General features: G+C 35.2%; 1 protein-coding gene across 1 annotated transcript in view; it reads right to left on the bottom strand.

The window, feature by feature from the left end:
• MYO16 (myosin XVI) overlaps nucleotides 1-18,699 on the bottom strand; it is a 675,300-nt gene that overhangs the window by 618,659 nt on the left and 37,942 nt on the right. The window contains exon 2 of the mRNA XM_036754583.1: nucleotides 2,778-2,848. Within this exon, the coding sequence (XP_036610478.1) occupies nucleotides 2,778-2,848 (71 nt within the window). The remainder of the gene's footprint in view (nucleotides 1-2,777; nucleotides 2,849-18,699) is intronic.

Raw genomic sequence — 18,699 nt, 5'->3', positions numbered from 1 at the left:
AAATTTTGAGTGACGGAATGGAATTTTGTAGGGAAGGTTTTATGAAAAAGTTTCATGAAAGAGACAGCATGTGAACTGGCCTTTGATGTATGCCAACAGCCTGAGACAGAATGAAAAGTTTTTCTAGGTGGAGGAAATTTCATGAACCAAAGAAAAGAAGCAGGGAGACAAAGAATTTGCAGGAATATCCATTCAATAAAATGTTCTGGTACAGTTAATCTACTTATACTTTTTCCTGTAACAGCAATATGAACTGTATCACTGATAATATTCTGTGATAGTTCAGAACAAAAATCCTGAGATAACCAGCCCACTACTTCAGATGATCATACCACATGGTCTCCTTTCTTTACTACATGACATAAGAACCTATATTTCAAGGAAATCTGACTGCATTCATCTTTAATGGATGAATGTTCCTTATCTAAAATGGAATCTTCCTTTTCTGATTTTTTGAAATGATGAAGCAATGGTCCTATATTTACCTGTTCTCCTATAGTGAGTTCCTAAATATCTCTTTTCTCCTTTCATCTTCTGAGACTTTAAGGAAACTAACACTGAGAACCCACTAGGAAGAATTATTTATATGTAGCAAGAAAATTTCTCCCCCAAAGAAAGAAATTTGTCCAAGAAATTTAATATTTCAGCCTTTCAGCAGCAAGTATGAACTGAGACGAAGAACTTCATAATAAAGACATTTTTGTTATAATATCATTACAAAGTGATTTTACTATCATATTTTAACACTGGGGCAACTTACAGACTCAAAAAAGAACATTCTTGTAATACCTGTGAAAGAAATTCTTTGAGTTAACATTTTCATTTTTTGAGAGGTGGAACTATTTGAGCTTTGAAATACAGTGGGAGGTTTAATCTCATTAGAAGAATTGGAAGGATCCTATTTCCATAATAGATCATCTTTTGGTACTAAAATAGGTCACATGTATTTGTAATTTTATATTGATTATCTTAGAGAAGAAAACACAAATAGCATGAACATTCTTTCTTAGATTCACTAAGTATGGAATTCCAGGTGATAAAATGATTTTTTCTTATTATATGTTTTTATTATATTTCTTATTCTGTTAATAACCAATGTTATATACAGGACTCAAAGATCCTCTTTTTGCTTGCTCATTCAAAGCTGAATCTCTCAAGGACATTTCTGACTTTGCCCCAAAATTCACTCCACCCAGACCGTGTTATTTAAGTGGAATCTTGAAGAAGCTCACCATTGTTCAATCTAAGTAGGACTGGGTGGAGAATAAATTTTTTTGTATAGCTTTCTGGAGGCAGAATGATCTGGAAGTGCTGACATGATCAAAGTCTGTCAGCACCTCATCAGGAAAAGCCCACCTCACATTATAATATTCATTCTTTCATTAATTGTTCACCAATCAGGGCTGACCTTTGTCAGAAACACCAATTTTTTCCAAAGATATTTAAGGTATTCAGTATCTCTCTTAGGGGTATTTTGTTATAAGAGAGATCACTGACTTCAATTTATTGATTATTGGCCAGTCTGATTAACATATTAATTATTAATTACCCCAAAACTCAGTTTCTTGGACTTTTCATTCATCTCACAGGGTTCTATAGAACTCAGTTTGGATAGTACTCCCTTCATTTACTGAGAAAATTGCATTTACAAGTGTGTACCAAATAAAGATTAAATTAGATACACATATACTCAAACCAGGCTGGTTTAGTAATTCTTCTCTTCCCCTTCTCCCCAAATGTTATTTTTTCTTACTGACATTAATCTATCATTGTGTAATTCAGGCTAAGTGCTGATAATATGTTGTTGAGTTTCCAAGTTCAGAGTGCCCAGAAGGATGAAGGAACAATAAAACATGAAAAGTTGACACTTTAGATGGCTAACTTGCTTTCTTTACCACCTGAGGCATTTTGAAACTTTGCAATTTTGAATTGTTGGCAACATGCTATTTTTCATTTGTTTCTTATTTACTCTTTTGGTAATCCAAATCTCAAGAATATTGTTTCGCAGAGATAAAACCCCTTGTCTTTACCCTACATAGATCCACACCACAATCCTTATATTTCAATAAATTCTCATCACTTCCTTCATCTGATTTTTCTAGTCCACACTCAGCTCCTGATGCCTGAATTAATTATTATGTAACATTGCACTTAAGAAATAAAGCAGCATATGTGATTATATTAATAATGAGTGTACTGCATTAAACATATTGTATATACCTATTCATTTTGGGGGAGAGGGTGCTCAAACCAATGTTTTAACTTATGCAGGGAAATGCTACCTGCTACTAGTGCAACTACACACTTCTTTAGCAGGAGAAATAGTAGTTTTCCTCTCCTTGAAGGTCTTCAAGCTCAGGATGGCAGGTATGGCATAGTGAAGATTCATTTAGTGTATGACTTGGACAAAAGGGCTGCTAAGTTCCCTTCCAACTCTCAGATTCAGAGATTCTGTCATTGCATGAAAGTTGCCTATAGCGATGAGAGATTTGGCTCACAAAATTAAGTTGGATCTGAGTCATGACTTGAACCCATTTTCCTTACTCAGAAGCTGGCTCTCTCTATACTACGCCACGACTATCTCTCATATCTGTTCAGAAACCACCAAATATACTTTGCAGTAAAATTAGCTTAATGCTATGGCAGAGTTGAGTGTTGATTTAAAAAAAAAACATTGATTCTGTTTTTTGTTACGTTTTATTTTTTTATGTTAATAATATAGTTAATAAACTCCTTGTCTTCTTTATACATTCCTAAATAATTGTCATGGTTCTTACCAGGTGGAGTAAGGATCCTCCTGATGAAAGAGTTGTGTGAGGGTCAGCACCATCCTTCAGGAGGCGGAGTACTGAAATATGAAAGGAAGGGAGTTAATATTGCTCAACGACCTACCATTCTTGCTCACCAGTTTTATTATTGTCATTAATAAATAAACCAGAAACAGTCTGTGAAAAACCACAGGGCTTTTGAAAATACGCAGGGTGAACATTTTCATACCTCATGCAGTAAATCAGTCAGTCAACAAGTATTTATTAAGTGATTACTATTTGCCAGGCACTGTGCTAAGTGCTAGAGTTAAGAAAAATAGAGTTGGAAACATAATCCTTTCTCTCAGGGACAATATTTTCTAATGAAAAGACAATTAAATGACTAGATATGTAAGATATATACATACATATGTATGCATGTGTGTATCTATCTATATATGCATATACAGATAGATATATACTATATATGAATAGATAAGAAAAGTTTCATGTAACATTTTGTAGATGCCTTCTCATTTCATTCTAAGAATTTGGATTACATGATATCTCTGGTGATTTCCAGTTTGAAATCTACAACCCTGCTGAAGTCATTTTCTGGCAAGGAGTCTAATGGGAAGTATCATATTTTTTTTTCAGCTGAAAGGAAGGACTGAAGAATCATAGAAGGTAGGGAAAAGAAGGAGGATATGAAACCAGGTCCTCTGGCTCCAGTTCCAATGTTTCTTCTACTGTGCTATGCTATGCTCTCTATCATCCCTTCTAAATTAAAGGATAAGCTCAAGGTAATGGACCTGACTTAACTACTGTAAAAAAGACTGTCCAGCATGGAGGGGATGACATCAAGGTAATTTTAACTGTCAACATGTGCTCAGTGAATCTTATCAAAAAGTTTAATCAAAGAACCTCAGAGAAAGAAAAACTATGAAGAAAAATACAATAAACAGACTTTCCAGATCAGCAGGGTTTAGAGAATGGATGATTTAACCAGGTTTATGGTATGCAACATTGGAATATAACTCTCCAGAAATCCTGATTACTTATAAGAAAATGAATGCACTTAAATGATATTGGTCTGATGCTTTTAAGGATTTCTGGAGACAGATGAGACTGATTTATATTTGCAAAGGTGCTAAACCTTGGAATTAATAGAGGAATATGTGACTTAAACAAAATCTTAGACCCTATTTTTTTCTCCAGACATAACTACAGAAGGATTACTATTAAATAACTCTGTCAGCAAGCACCATGCCAAAAAAGAATGATAGCAACAATAGTGTGATAAATTATAGGCCTGCAAGCTGAGACAAATTTTCATAATGCTATATGAATAATATGATATTTGTCTAAGAAGTCCACTAAAAATTGTCTCATCAATATGTCAGCCACAAAAAGAGGTAACAAATCAGACTACTTATATTCTCTGTCACTCACTATATTGTCTGAATCTTTGTACAGAATTTGTTTTATTTGGGGTTTTTTGCTGTTGCTTTCATTATAAAGATTATTGATAATAAACAATACAAGGCATACTAAAATATTTCAACAATGTATCAGCTATGAGAAAGATCAAAGACAAAGCCCCTTCTAACCATTAGCTGCAATTGCTGAGTCCTCCACAACTCAAGAAACACAATTCTTTCAAGATGGTAGTTAAAAATTTCAAAATAATACCTCTCAGGTTATCATCTTGATGGTTTGTCATCTCTACAGGATGAGAGTTTAACTCATTTCTCTCAGGTAATATCTCATTGAATTCTTCGTCCTTGACAAAGAACTCCCTCAGTCTCTTAAGAAAGAAGTTCTCACAACTTTTGTAAAGATTGAGTAAATCAATTAAATTATTCCGGGTGTTTTTTTTAATGCCAAGAGGTTAATACCTGATACATCTATCAAGTGGGAACAAATCTCCTTTGTTCAGTAGATATGAACAAGGCCTAGAAGTTTCTCGAATCAAAGACATTTCAATGAGGTTTGACAGGAAGTGTATTCTGATGAGGTGAGGGACTTGTCTCACTTGTGTAAATTTTATAAAAGGAGGAGCTAGTTTAAACCACCGAGAGATATCTAGAATCTGGTGGTACAGTGGAAGGGATGGGGAGACCAAGAGCTGAAATATTTAGTAGCACAGGGACAATGGGCTAAAGGACTGAGATATGACAGATGAGGGAGCAATGCAGAGGGACCATCAGCCTTACAGTCGTCTCTAAGAAGAAGGCTATGCTAACATCAGCAGATGTACCCTCCTCATCAACAACAGATGGAAATTGTAAGAAAAGAACTTTACCCTCCCTAGTGCCTACTAGCAGAACTTGTAAATACTCTCAACCCAAACATTTCTGGTAACTTTAGTTTACCTCAATGACAAAAAGGCTGGGAGTTAGAAATGAGGAAGTCGATTCATTGAAGACCCCTATTCTATTCCAACCAGTATAAGTCAATTTGACATGATTATAAGTTCTGTATATTTGGCTCTGGAGCTGTGAGCTACAAATGGTAAGATCACTTGCATAACCATGGGAAGCTAACTAGCAGCCCTCCACCCTTGTTTTTCCTTGTCATGGTAACCAAACCCAGTGTGGTGGAGGTGATTCAAAGACATGGGAAGTCCCCTCAAATTATTTTTGTACCTCTGAGCCATTCTTTCTTATCTAACATGAGCAGGTGTTCATCTTGTGACCATCTTATGGCCACCTAGTCAGTGGAAATATTTCCTGCCTTGCCCAACCCATGACTCTGCTGATACATTGTTTTACTTATTTTAGTCTATGAATCATATGTCAACCAATGGAATTATTTTGTATCTTGTATAGCTGTTTTTGAATGTTTAGATATCAAACCCTGCAAAAACAGGGCCCTGGAGAAATGACACTTTATTAAAGGGTCCATGTTCCCAGATCATGAGGAAGATTTGAGGTCCACTTTATTGGAAGGGACCATGGATGCTTTCATCAAGTGCCATTGACTCAGAGCTCTGCCTCTGTTTCTCTTATTGAAGATCAGATGGTTTTTATCCCCATAGAAAGAGATAAATGTTAGCTAAAAAAGAAGACCAAACTTTTGCCTAAAGGTTACTATGCTATGTGGCAGCTCAGAAAAACTGTGTTTGTATTCCTACTTTTGAAAATTAGTATACTTTCTCTGGAGCAGCAGAGGAGTGAGCAACATGGTCCAGAGGGATCATTATATTTACCTTAGGCTTAAAAAGAGTGAATTCTTATTATATATATTAGTGGTACCACACACATTTAGCAATAACAGTTATTTTTGAGTCATTTTTCAGTCGTTTCTGACTCTTTGTGACCCCATTTGGGGTTTTCTTGGCAAAGATAGTGAAAAAGTTTGTCATTTCCTTCTCCAGTTCATTTTCTAGATGTGGAAACCAAGGCAAACAGGGTTAAGTAACCTGCCCAGGATCATGAAAGTAGTAGGTGTCTGAGGCCAGCTTTCCATTAAGGTCTTTCTGACTCTAGACCCAGCTCTCTATCCACTGTGCCACCTAACTGCCCTAGCAATATCAGTAACTTACTCCACAATGACAGTTAAAATTTTCATGCAGGTTGTCTGAAGCACTAAGTGTTTAGGTGACAAGTCAAACAGATGGTATGGTATGACAGATGCAGCATTTGAACCCACTTCTTCCTGACTCCAAGGAAAGGCCTCCATCCTTTATACTACATTACTTTTTATGACACTGTTAAACTGACATATTCCCTGCACTCTAGATTTTCATGAATTATGATAAAGTGAGAGGTAGAATAATTTATTGGATGGAGAGCCAAGAAAGCCTGGTTTTAAGTCCCATTTCTGCCACATATTGACTTTGTGACTCTGAGTAAATTACTTAAGGCAAGTCACTTAACCTCTTTTCAGTACTCTTGGGAATTTGCCAAGTCTATAACTTGAAGAGAAAGTGCAGGCCTCTGTTGGTAGAGGGATTCTTTTTACTTAGGATTTCCTTATAGCAATAAATAAATATATAATAAAAATTACAAGTCTGGTGCATACCTTTCATGAAAATCACTAACAGCAGCCTGCATTTTTGTAGGGCTAATACAAGTTCCTCATAATATTTCTGTTAGTTATTTACTTATTTAGTTCAAGTTATTATACTCATTTTATAGGTAAGAAAATGAGATCCAGAAAGAAGAAATAAGTTGGTTACTACATGACGTAGTCATTGTTACAACAGAATGCAGAAACCAGAATTCTAAATGCAGCTGGCTGTTACCGTGTTCGGAAATTTGTTTTTTTCCATGTATAAAATCGTCATGAATTGTGGTCACAGAATCATTCAACGGTAGATTTAATAGTGGACCATTCTCTCCAACATGATTATAAGGTCCTTGATAGAAGAAAGAAAATTTATTTCCCTCTCTTTCATGTGTTATCTCTCTATGTCCACTGATACACTCAAAATTGCCCTCAAAGTGCTTAATGAATGCATTTTTAAATGTATATTGAATGTACATTTGAGAGGCAACATGATGTAATGGCTAGAAGACAGAATTTGGAGTTGGGGAGACTAGGAAAGGAAACCTGCCAGATGGGTGATCCTAGGCAAGTCAATGAACCTCTCTATGCATCATTTTCCTAGGCTATAAAATAAGGGAGTGAGACTAGATGATCCCTAAAGTCCCTTCTACTCTAAATCAATAATTCCATGATAGGTTAGTGGACCTCAGCTGGCAGTGGCAAGAAGGTTGGGTTTGGAGTAAAAAGACAACTTGTGTTTGAATTACAGCTTTTTAACTTGCTATCCATATAAACTGTAGTGAGTCACTTAGTTTCATTGTTCATCTTTTTTTTTTTAACCTGAAAAATGAAGTCTTTGTAAATTACATTTTCAAGCTTTAAGTCTAGTGATCCTATGAGCCTTAACCTCCATGCCCTGACTCTAGGAGTCCATTTGATTTGTCACACCATTACAGAATTATGGTAGGCAAAATAATAATAATCCTAAATAAATAATTGCCTCACGCATTTGGAGAGTTTGGCAGCAAACCCTACCATTCCCCCTTTAACTTAGAAACATAGCCTCTTTAAAAATAATCATTTGATCTAACACCAAGGCATTGTATTTTTGAGGAATAATTCTTGGAGTCTTCTCAAATATCAGTTTGCCTATTTATTATATAACATGACACAAAGAGATTTAATTATATCATGCAATAAAATTAAGTAAAATGTCCTAGTTCTCTAGGATTTCTAAACTCTACCAGAGGAAAAAAAATCCAGTTAGATTCTGATTCTGAAGGTTCTGAACCAATAATGCCTAAACCTGCATTATATCTTCAGTTCCCTATCACGTGGCAGACCCAAAATGACCATTTTATTACATCATAAATTCAATGGCAGCATCCTTCTTCAGGCCTTGACATAAAAAGAGTAAATCTGTACAGTACTCAACAAAAATGCATGTTCCAGTTTTTTCATTCCCTTTGCTAAGCCCCATGCCCAATTATTTTATATGACTTTAAAAATGCCTTGGTGCCTGGTAAATCAAAGTTTGAAAATAGACTTTAATTAATATCCAAAGGAAACCAGTTTTACAGAGGGGAACACTGAAGCAGAGAACTCAGATTACTGATCAATTCCTTTTAATAAATCCAGTGCTTAGGATCCTAAACGTCAGAGAAGAAAGAGCAAAAAAAATGTAAATTTAGTGATCAAATGATATAATGAATGGACAATATTTTTCAAACTTTACAGAAAAGTTAAAAATTCACTTATTATTAATATATATTTTTTGTTTAGAACATATTTCTATAACATTATGCAAGGGAATGGTACCCCAGTGAGACTTTAGCAAAAGCTATAGAGATCTGCAAAGACCAAAAGAGAGAGACATTGAAATGTAAAGGGAAAAGCCTTCAGGAGCAAAATAGACTTTCCCAACCCTAAAATTTAGGGGTGAAATTTGAATATTTTAATTGTCTATGAAAGGTCAGCAAGGCAATGAAACTACATTCAGGGCAAAAACTTTTGTCTTTAGTCATTCGTTCATTTCCATATGATTTCCAAAGGAGTAAGGAGGTGAAAATGACTAAAATGAAATGAATCACCATAAGAGAGCATTTGTTTAAGTTAAAGACAAGCCTTCTCTCAACTCCTTCCAGAGAGTGACAAATAGTCTCAAAGATGAGGCTTTGAGCTAAGGCACTGGGGATTCAAAGGAAAGAAGCTTCTGCCATTTGATGTTAAGCTAAGGTCCCTTGCCCTAGTGGAATGAGCACTGTAGCACCCTAGCTAAAGATTAGCATTGTACCCCCAAACCCAGCCAATGGCTGAATTAGGAAAAATATTGTACTTCTGGTGTCCCTTGAAAAGCAAGGCCAGGGTACCAGGAGATAACTCATCTAGCAAAGCTGCTATACCCTGAGGAGCCCAGGTGCTTAGCAACTTGCCAGAACAAGTATGGCAGTAACTCCCCAGGAATAGAAGGTCCTGCCTGGTCCTGTTGGGCACCCACTGCCCAGTGGCAGAACAGCCTGCCTGGCTCCATCCAGCAGGCCGTGGTGAGGAGATTCAAATAGAGTGGTCAATGAAAAGCCCGTTATCCCAAGTATCACTTAAATTTCAGGGTGCTGGCTTTTCCCCCTGAACTGAGGCAATGATATATGTATGTTTAATTAAACTGAGATTGTTAACCCCTTAAAGTTGTTTTCCTTAGAAAAGCAGATCAAAGGAGGACTTGTGCCAGCAGCCCTTCTGTGTGCTGGTGTTATTGGCCTTGCACAGCCACAGCTGTGGCAAACTACATTGTTCTTACAAGTACAAAGCAACATCAACCAAAAACAGAGCTGGAGACAGACAATCGATTACTTCTTCATAAAACTTGAGTCAATTTTTTTTCCTTATGAATTCACATTCATCTGACTCTTTTGTTCCACAGAAAGCAAATTTTTAGGAATCTCACATTTGAAATGCAAGCCAAAAATTCTTACACAATTCACAAGTTAAATTAGGACATTTATACTAGATTAAGAACTGTTATCACATTGCAAACAATCTTTGACTTTAAGTTTCTTCCTTTTTACATTTTATGATAAACTCATAGCTGATTTTATTGGAAAAGAATTATAACTATCACCATCACTCTAAGATTCATTCTGGTCTGTCCTGGAATAGAGCTAAAGACACATTTCAACAGTAGGTGAGATTGAGAATATTTCATGTCACAAATTGAATTTTCCTCAATTGGATTAAGAAAGGGTTTCACCTGGGGGATTTCTGCTCAGGGAATGGTGAGCAGCATCAAAGTAATAGAGACCATAGTCAGTAGCTGAAGAATAAGTGGGCTAAACAGAGCAGAAAAAGCATAATGCAAAGTCAAGGTCAAAAGGAGGGTTGTTGCAAATATTAAAGGAAAAAAACAGGCCAGGGGTCCAGAGGTTCAGGGTCAGAATACGTGGTTTCATACCTGGATAACAAGAATTATATGAGAGTTTTATACATATTTTCTCCCATTTGTTGCATTCAATTTTTATGGGTATGATTTTTTTCTTTTTCTTTTTACTCTCCAAACCTATGAGCTTAGCTCTATCCTACAGTGCTATATAAATTAATAGGACATTTCCCATTACTATTAACCAAAAAATCAGCCACAGAAATTGATAGTAGTCATCAGATATTTAATGAGCTATTATTCTGGATGAGGCTTGTCTATGTACCTCCAAAGAGCAGAACTAGGACCAATGAGTAGTTACAGGTGGATAGATATTAGTTTAATATAAAGAAGAACTTTCCAACAATGAGTACCATCTAAAAAATGGAATGGCTAGCATGATAGTGCTATAATGAGATAATCACCAAAATAAATGCTGAGGAAGAACCATGTTAACCATCATTCAAGTAAATTGCAGATAGATATATCATAAATATTAGATGAAAGTTAAGTATCCATTAAAAACAACAACAACAACAAACAAACAAACAAACAACACTAGAACAGGAGGAAAAACTTAGGTGGCAAAGGAGAACCTGGGAAAGGCGAAGGCAAAATACACAAAAAGTGGGTAATGATGGCAAAGAAACAAAAATCAATTACTTTACAAGTTTGACTTCAGGTTTTGTACACACAACCGTCACACTTTTTCCATACCTTCTTGAAGAAAGTTTATCTCATGGAATTTTGAGTTGTGTGGGATCTTAGAGAACATATTAAATAGCTTTCCTTATTTTAAAGGAAAGGGAATTTGAGATCCAGAAATGCCAAGTGTGTAAGACCACTTGAGTTCCCCAATTACCTGACCATAAGGCAAACTAAAATTTGTATGAATTAGCTCTAGGGGTAAGATAAAGAGTGAATTTCTAGAGTGTCACAAATGTTACTTATTGTTAACTATATTTTAAGACACAGAAAAAGTCTGTAGTATCACTATTGGAATAACTAATACTAGAATTTGTTGCTATTTAAATTGTTGCTATTTAGATAACACTTTTCTCTTTTGTAAGTTCATGCTCAGCTATTATTAATTTTATAATATAAAGTTTTTTGGTAAGGATTCCCTTTTTTAGTATAGTAGTCTGGGGAAATAACCTATCATGGTTGTTTGCTGTGAAATAGAAGGAAGGTCAGAGTTATTCTTAAAACTTTATAGATTGAAAATTCCTTGATGGCTTGCTTCATTTTTGTCTTTATATCATTATTGCCTAACACAGGACCTTGCACATAGTATGTACTTAATAAATGTTTGCTCAATTTAATTAAATTATACTACATTTCAAATATTTATTGAGGAGGTAATCAGAAATTACATGAATATAACTAGAGTTGTCAAAGTATTTTTGCATATTTCTAATTTAGTTGTCACAATACTCCTTGGAGATGGGAATGATAGAGTTTAGATATACACAAGCTGTAGGTTGGTATGTTTTTGATACTAATTTGATCTTCCTACTATGATAAAAATGTATTTCTTATAATCAAGCTTTTCAATGAGATTAAAATAAAACTAATAGCTGCCATCTCAGATCATCTAAGAAAGTATCCTAAGAAGTTGAGAAAGTTTGAACCCTATTAGCCCTGTTGGGACCAGTTCCAATGGTCTTTAATTCTGTGTCAAATCAACTCCAGACCTTTAAATAATTATTTTACCCTGCTCCTTCCCCAGGTTCCTATTTCAACCACTAACCTCCTTTTCCTCTCATTAATAAGACCATTTTTCTTTCATATACAGACATATGCCCCATTAAGCATTTATAACTGTTGTCCCTAGAGATCTTCACATAGAGAAATATGCACCTTGTGACACTAATGCAGAAAGAAAAATGAAGCTCCCCCTGGAAATTATCAATTCCAATTTCAATACTGCCAGAGGCATTGGGATTTAGCCCAGAGAGGCTAGGTGAGCCTATTTAGAGTTTGATCATGTACCACACCTCAACCTTCCTGGGAGAAAAACACCAATCTTATGAATTAGTTTCAGTTTTTTTTTAAATGGAAGGAAACCATTATTCTAATATGAGCAACATCATTTATAAGTCCCATATGTTTGCCATTTTATTTTTAATGGGCTCATTTTTGCCTTACATCTTCATTAACTGCCTTTAAAATAAATTCTCCATTTTGACAACCAAGTTAAGTATGCTGATGCATAGCAAACCATTTAATAATTCTCAGGAGCTCTCAGGTAATTTCTGTTTCATGAAAAAACAAGCAAATGAATGCAACAGTCATGATGAATAACATCACAGTTTAAACTAGTGGGCACCTCTCCTTAGAAGGATGGACAAATCTTGATTTAATTATTTGGTGGTCTTACTTGAACCTCCTCAGCTTTCATGACTTTTGTCTTTATCATTATTATTACTCACAAGCATTCAACCTCCATGATCTAAAACTCCAAAATTCATCTATCTGAACACTACCTTCTATCCTTCCATTGATGTCTGTGCCTAAACCCCCTTTCAGCATGTTTATCCATACTATAACCTCCAGTCATTTCCACCTCTCCTTGCTTTCTAAGTGTATGGCATCTACTCTGTCCTCATTTTCTGTCCTCAATATCTTGATCCTTAGGTAAACCAAGTCAACTTTATGCTAACCTTGTTCCTTGAATCTTCTTGTTCTATCATTGTTCATTACTTTTCAAAACTAACCTTGGGTTAACCCCCACCACTACCATTTGACTTCTCTTTTCCTACTGTTTCAGTTCCCTTGGAATAAATCAAAACACCATAGTGACTTGGACCAACACAAATTTATACTAACTTTAGTTGGGCCTTCAATGCTACATAGAAATATTTTTTTTTCTTGTTCCCTGAGTGATTTTCTGTTTCATTCAATACAACATCTACTTCAGACTTTTCTTCTATCCTCAAACTCCCTATATCATCCATACTTTCATCACCTCCACTGAGTAGATGAAACTCTGTGTTTTATAAAATCTCTATACAGATGGTTCTCATTTCTGCACATCTAGATATCCAGCCTCAAACTCCTTTTTGAACACCAATCCTATATCACTAAATATGTGCTGCACATCTCTGTGTGGATGCTCCATAGGAACTTACACTAAATATGTTGAGAAGAAAATTCATCATCATCATTCCACCAATATTTCTCTCCCATATTGCCTATTTCTTTAAATGGCACCACCATCTTTCTAGTTACTAAGGTTCACAAACTTTGTAATCTTTAACTTTGTCTTCTCCATCAACATCTAAACCCAATTGATTGCTAAGTCCTATCCATCCTGTCTCAATGAAATTTCTCCCCTTCATCCACTTCTCTTGTTTCATGGCCATTCTTCTCATTCAGGCCCTCATTATCTCTCAATGAACTATGCCAGCTCCAAATAGGTGTCAAGTCTCTCCTTCTCTAATTTATCTTCCACACAGCTGCCAAATTCATATTCCTAAAGCATAAGTATGACTAGCTCAAGAACCTTTGGTTCCAGAAGGCTATATAACTGTGCATACCTTTTGGCCCAGCAATAGCCCTCTAGGTCTGCAGAGCAGAGATAAATAAAAGAATCAGCTAATTTTGTGGTGGCCAGGAATTGAAAATTGAGGGGATGCCCATCAATTGGAGAATGGCTGAACAAGTTGTGGTATATGATTGTGGTGGAATACAACTGTGCTATAAGAAATGATGAGCAAGATACTTTCAGAAAAACCTGGAAAGACTTACATAAATGGATAGAAAATGAAGTGAACAGAACCAGAAGAATATCGTACACACTAATAGCAATATTGTAAGGATGGTTAACTGTGAATGACTTAGCTTTTCTCAGCAATAAAAAGATTAGAGACAATTCTGAAGGACTTATGAAAAATGCTCTTCAACCTCCAGAGAGAGAACTTATGGAGAATGAATGTTGCTCGAATAACACTACTTTTTACTTTATTTTTTTTGTTTGTGTGGTTTTTCTGTCTATTTTCTTTTACAACATGACTAATATGGAAATATGTTTTGCATGGTTGCACATATAGAACCTATATCAAATTACTTGCTGTTTTTTAGGAGGGGGGAAGGAATGGGAGGGAAGAAGAGAATTTAGAACCCATTTTTTTAAGTGTTAAAAAGTGTTTTCACACGTAATTGGGCGGGGGGGTGGGGCGGAGTGTGGGGAGGAGAGCCTTTGGCTCATTATTGCTATTTGACATTTAAAGCTCTTCACAGTCTAACCCCAGCCTGTGTTTCTGGATAGGTCTGCATTCCAACTAAGCTTGATGACTCACTGTTTCCCATATACAACATTCCATCTTCCATTTCTATGCTTTTACATAGTTTCTTCCTCACATCTAGAATGCACTCTTTTTTTCATCCTCACCTCTTGAAATACCTAGCTCCCTTCAATATTCAGCCCAACTGCCACCAGCTGCTACAGGAGATTTTATCTTATCCCATTAATTTCAAAATATATGAAAAACTCAGAAAAATCATGATACAATATGTTCTACTCAATAGTTTACACATCTTCGTTGGCTTTATATGGTGGAATACAATGTAATCATAGCTATTTCCTAGTAATGTCACATTTTAAAAAATTATTCAGTTTAAATTTGTGATAAATATTTTATTTCATGTCATTCACTTTCAATTACATAAATATAGCACATTATGCCAAAAAGTGCATTTTTTTGCTATTATAAATCAATTTGTTCTCTCAAGAGTAATTTGTGTATTTATACTTCATTTCTATCTCTAGGACTTTCAGTTTTAATATTAATTGTAAAATTAACTAAAAATAACCAACCATAACTATTTTTCAAATTAAACTAACCATGATAATTTTTTTTGTTTTGATAATATGGTTGCTCTATTTACTAGTTAGGCATCAGGAGCATATATGTCATTGCATTTCTGAAAGACAATGCATTAATCCTATAGTAAGAACTATTATTGTCTTCTTTAGCTTAATAGTGTTATCCTAATAGTGATTTCCCACATTTGTCTAACTCAATTCTTTCCAAATCTTAATGAAATTATTTAATTCAGAAATGTATACATTTTAATGTTATAACAATTTAACAAAAAAAATAGAAAAACAGAAACAAAAAATGTTTTAACAATTCAGTGTCTGCACACCCTAAACCATGGCCTAAGAGATGTGATAAAATATTTGCAAGATGCAAAAAAAATGCCATTTGAATCATATGTATATTTGAATCTGCAAGGCATGCTTCTCAGGATCTTAGGGCCTCAGATCCGTAGTGTCATGCAGTTGTCATCAGATAACAATATTTTATTTGCTATCTGATATCTCTGAGTCAAATTTCTACTTAAATCCAAATGATAGAAATTGGTCTTTAATTTGTGAAAAACAAGTCAAGTCCACAAACATTTATTGAAACTTACTACACAAAATGAATCAGGTTGGTTAAAGAGAAAATAAAGAAAAGAGACACATTCCTTGCCCTGAAGAAACACAAATTATCCTGGGAGAGGAAATCAAATAGAGATAACTAAGCATAACTCAACTTTTAATATAATGGCAGAGAGGAGAAATCCAGAGTGTTAGGAAAGGAAGGGACAAAAAGTACTTTTAGCTTGTGGAGATGATGGAAGGTTTATTGAAGATTTGACACCTCAAAGGAAGAATAATATCTTGGTTTACATGTGAGGATCATGGGATCTATTCAATAATTACCCCACCCTACTTAAAGTAAATGACAAAACATAATGAACTAATATCTACCATGAGCAGATGAGAGTACATATCGATCAACAAATCATTTAAACAAAAGCTTTGGGACCGATGGTAAACTTCAGTGATATTACTTAGGAAGTATGTAGATGTCTGTAGATTGGCTGAGGAAATCTGGACATACCCTGAGAGTCATCTATTGAATATTGATCCAGTTCCAAAATGAAGAGATTTGGAACAAATGTTGAGTGAAGGGAGAGTGTTCCAATCAAGCCCTTAAGAAGGAATCACTTGGAGCTGGAAGGAGAATGTCAGCTTTAGTCTAGATCTCTAGGTTCCCATGTGCTTGGTTAGAGGATTGGGATTCTTTCATCAGCATCCTAGCAGTTTACCCATGACCAAAGAAGGTGATGGTAATGTCTGCATTTGGAGCCAAGAACAGAATAGATGCAAGTAAACAAATTCAAAACTCTACAAGCAGCCTTTTCAAAAACCTATGTTTTGCTTAAGGGGAACTTTATCAATACCTTATAAACATTAGGAAAATACTTCCAGCAACTAGATCTATAAGCTTCTCCTTTGCCCCATATGATGTCTAAGGCTGAGTTCACTCCTTCCAAGATTATCCAGGTGTTGGTGGAAGTGTCTAAGACTCTTTGGGGAGAAAATATGTTCTATACTGTTTCTACCATGACATCCAAGTAAATATTCTTTCTAAGAGCTAAATAAGCCTAGCTGACTAATTGATATTACTAATAATCATTGGGAAGCATGCAAGTAGGTGCTTAAATGTTAAATCGTTTCATAGACCTATGGTGGAGGAATGTAGCTAGATAACCTTTTGGGGAGTCACCTCATCAATGCCAAATGGAGTTGGGATAAAGACTCCAAAAGAATTTATATGCTTACACTGGAATTACACTGTGCATTCTATATATGGATCTTTAAAAGACCATGGGGAACAAGATAAGTTTTACTGCACAGAAGAAATAGACATTTTTCCTGATTTCCAAAAGAAGGAGGGTAAGGCTCCTAAATTATAGGGAAATAAAACTGTCTGCCTTCCCTGACAAAATTCCAGAATGTTATAATTTAAGGAACAGTTTATGAGAAATTTAGAAAGAGAAATCATAATTGCTAGCAATTTGCATAACTTCATCGAAATCACATCATGCCAACTTGTTGACTCTTCCTTTTTTATTTTTTAACAGAGTAACTAAACTGGTAGATCTGGAAATGTTTTAACTATATTATACCTATAGTTTTTGAAATGTATTAGACAGTTTTTCAAGTCATCCTTTAGAAAAAAAATAAGGCAATATGTGATAGAGAATAGGGTAAATAGATTAGAAAGCAGTTTGATACTCAGATCAAAAGTGAAACCATTGCCTTAACACAGATTCAAGGAGGCTTGCATTAGCAAAAGCCTAATATAAGATAACATGGAGCTCAAAATATAGATTACATAATAGTATTTAATTACATTCATACAACCACAGCTTGTTCAGCCCTTTCCCAATTGATAGATATCCCCTCAATTTCCAATATTTTGACGCCACCAAAAGGGCTGCTATGAATATTTGCACATCTAGATCCTTTTTCCTTTTTTATGATCTCTTGGGGAAACAGACGCAGTAGCGGTATGCTGGATCAAAAGATATGCACAGTTTGGTCACTCTTTCAGCATAGCTCCAAATTGCTCTCAAGAAAGGTTGGATCAGTTCACAATTCTACCAACAGTAAATTAGTTTCCCAATTTTTCCACATCCTCTTTAATATTTATCATTTTCCTTTTTTCTCTTATTAGCCAATCTGACAGGTGTGAGGTGGTATATCAGAGTTGTTTTAATTTGCATTTCTCTAACCAAAAGTGATTTATAGCACTTCTTCATATGCCTATAGCAGCTTTGATTTCTTCATCTGAAAACTACTGGTTATTGTCATTTGGCCATTCATCAATTGAGGAATGGCTTATGTTCTTATACATTTGACTCAGTTCTCTATATATTTGAGAAATGAGGCCTTAGAAACACTTGCTGTAAAGATTGTTTTTCAATTTTCTGCTTTCCTCCTAATCTTGGTTGCATTGGTTTTGTTTGTATAAAAGCTTTTTATTTTAATATAATCAAAATTATCTATTTTATATTTAATAATGCCGTAACTCACTTAACTTCTTTAAGAATTTAGAGCCTATACCACCTGGTGCCTATATTTTTATGTTTAGTATTGATTTTTTTTTCATCGTCTATGGTACCTTTCAGCAAGATGTAGCTTCCTTCCTTATCTCTTTTAATTAGCTCTAATTTTGCTTTTACTACATCTGACATCAGGATTGCTACCCCTACTTTTTCTTTTTTTGCTTCAGCTGATGCATAATAGATTCTGCTCCAGCCCCTTACCTTTACTATTCTACCTGTTCTTCCCTCTGCTTCAAGTGTGTTTCTTGTAAATAACATATTGTAGGATTCAGGTTTTTGATCCATTCTGCTATCTGCTTCCATTTTATGGGAGAGATCATGCCATTCACATTCACAGTTATGATTACTAACTGTGCTTTTCCCTCCATCCAATTTTTCCTCCTGTTTGTCCTTTCTCTCCTTTCACTCTTTTCCGTCTCACCAGTGTTTTGTTTCTGTCTACCACCTCCCCTTATCTGCCCTCTCTTCTGTCAGTACCTTCGCCTTTTACTTAATCTCCTCCCATCCTTTGTAACTGTGTGGATCATAATATTCATGGGATTTTATTAGCAAAGGTACTGGAGTGGTTTGCCATTTCCTTCTACAGTGGATTAAGGCAAACAGAGGTTAAGTCATTTGCCCAGGTTCCTATAGCTAGTG

This window comes from Trichosurus vulpecula, chromosome 4 (genome assembly GCF_011100635.1).
Source record: "Trichosurus vulpecula isolate mTriVul1 chromosome 4, mTriVul1.pri, whole genome shotgun sequence".
Taxonomy (NCBI): domain Eukaryota; kingdom Metazoa; phylum Chordata; class Mammalia; order Diprotodontia; family Phalangeridae; genus Trichosurus; species Trichosurus vulpecula.
The sequence above is the reverse complement of the archived record's forward strand: the minus strand, read 5'-3'. Positions and strand labels throughout refer to the sequence as shown.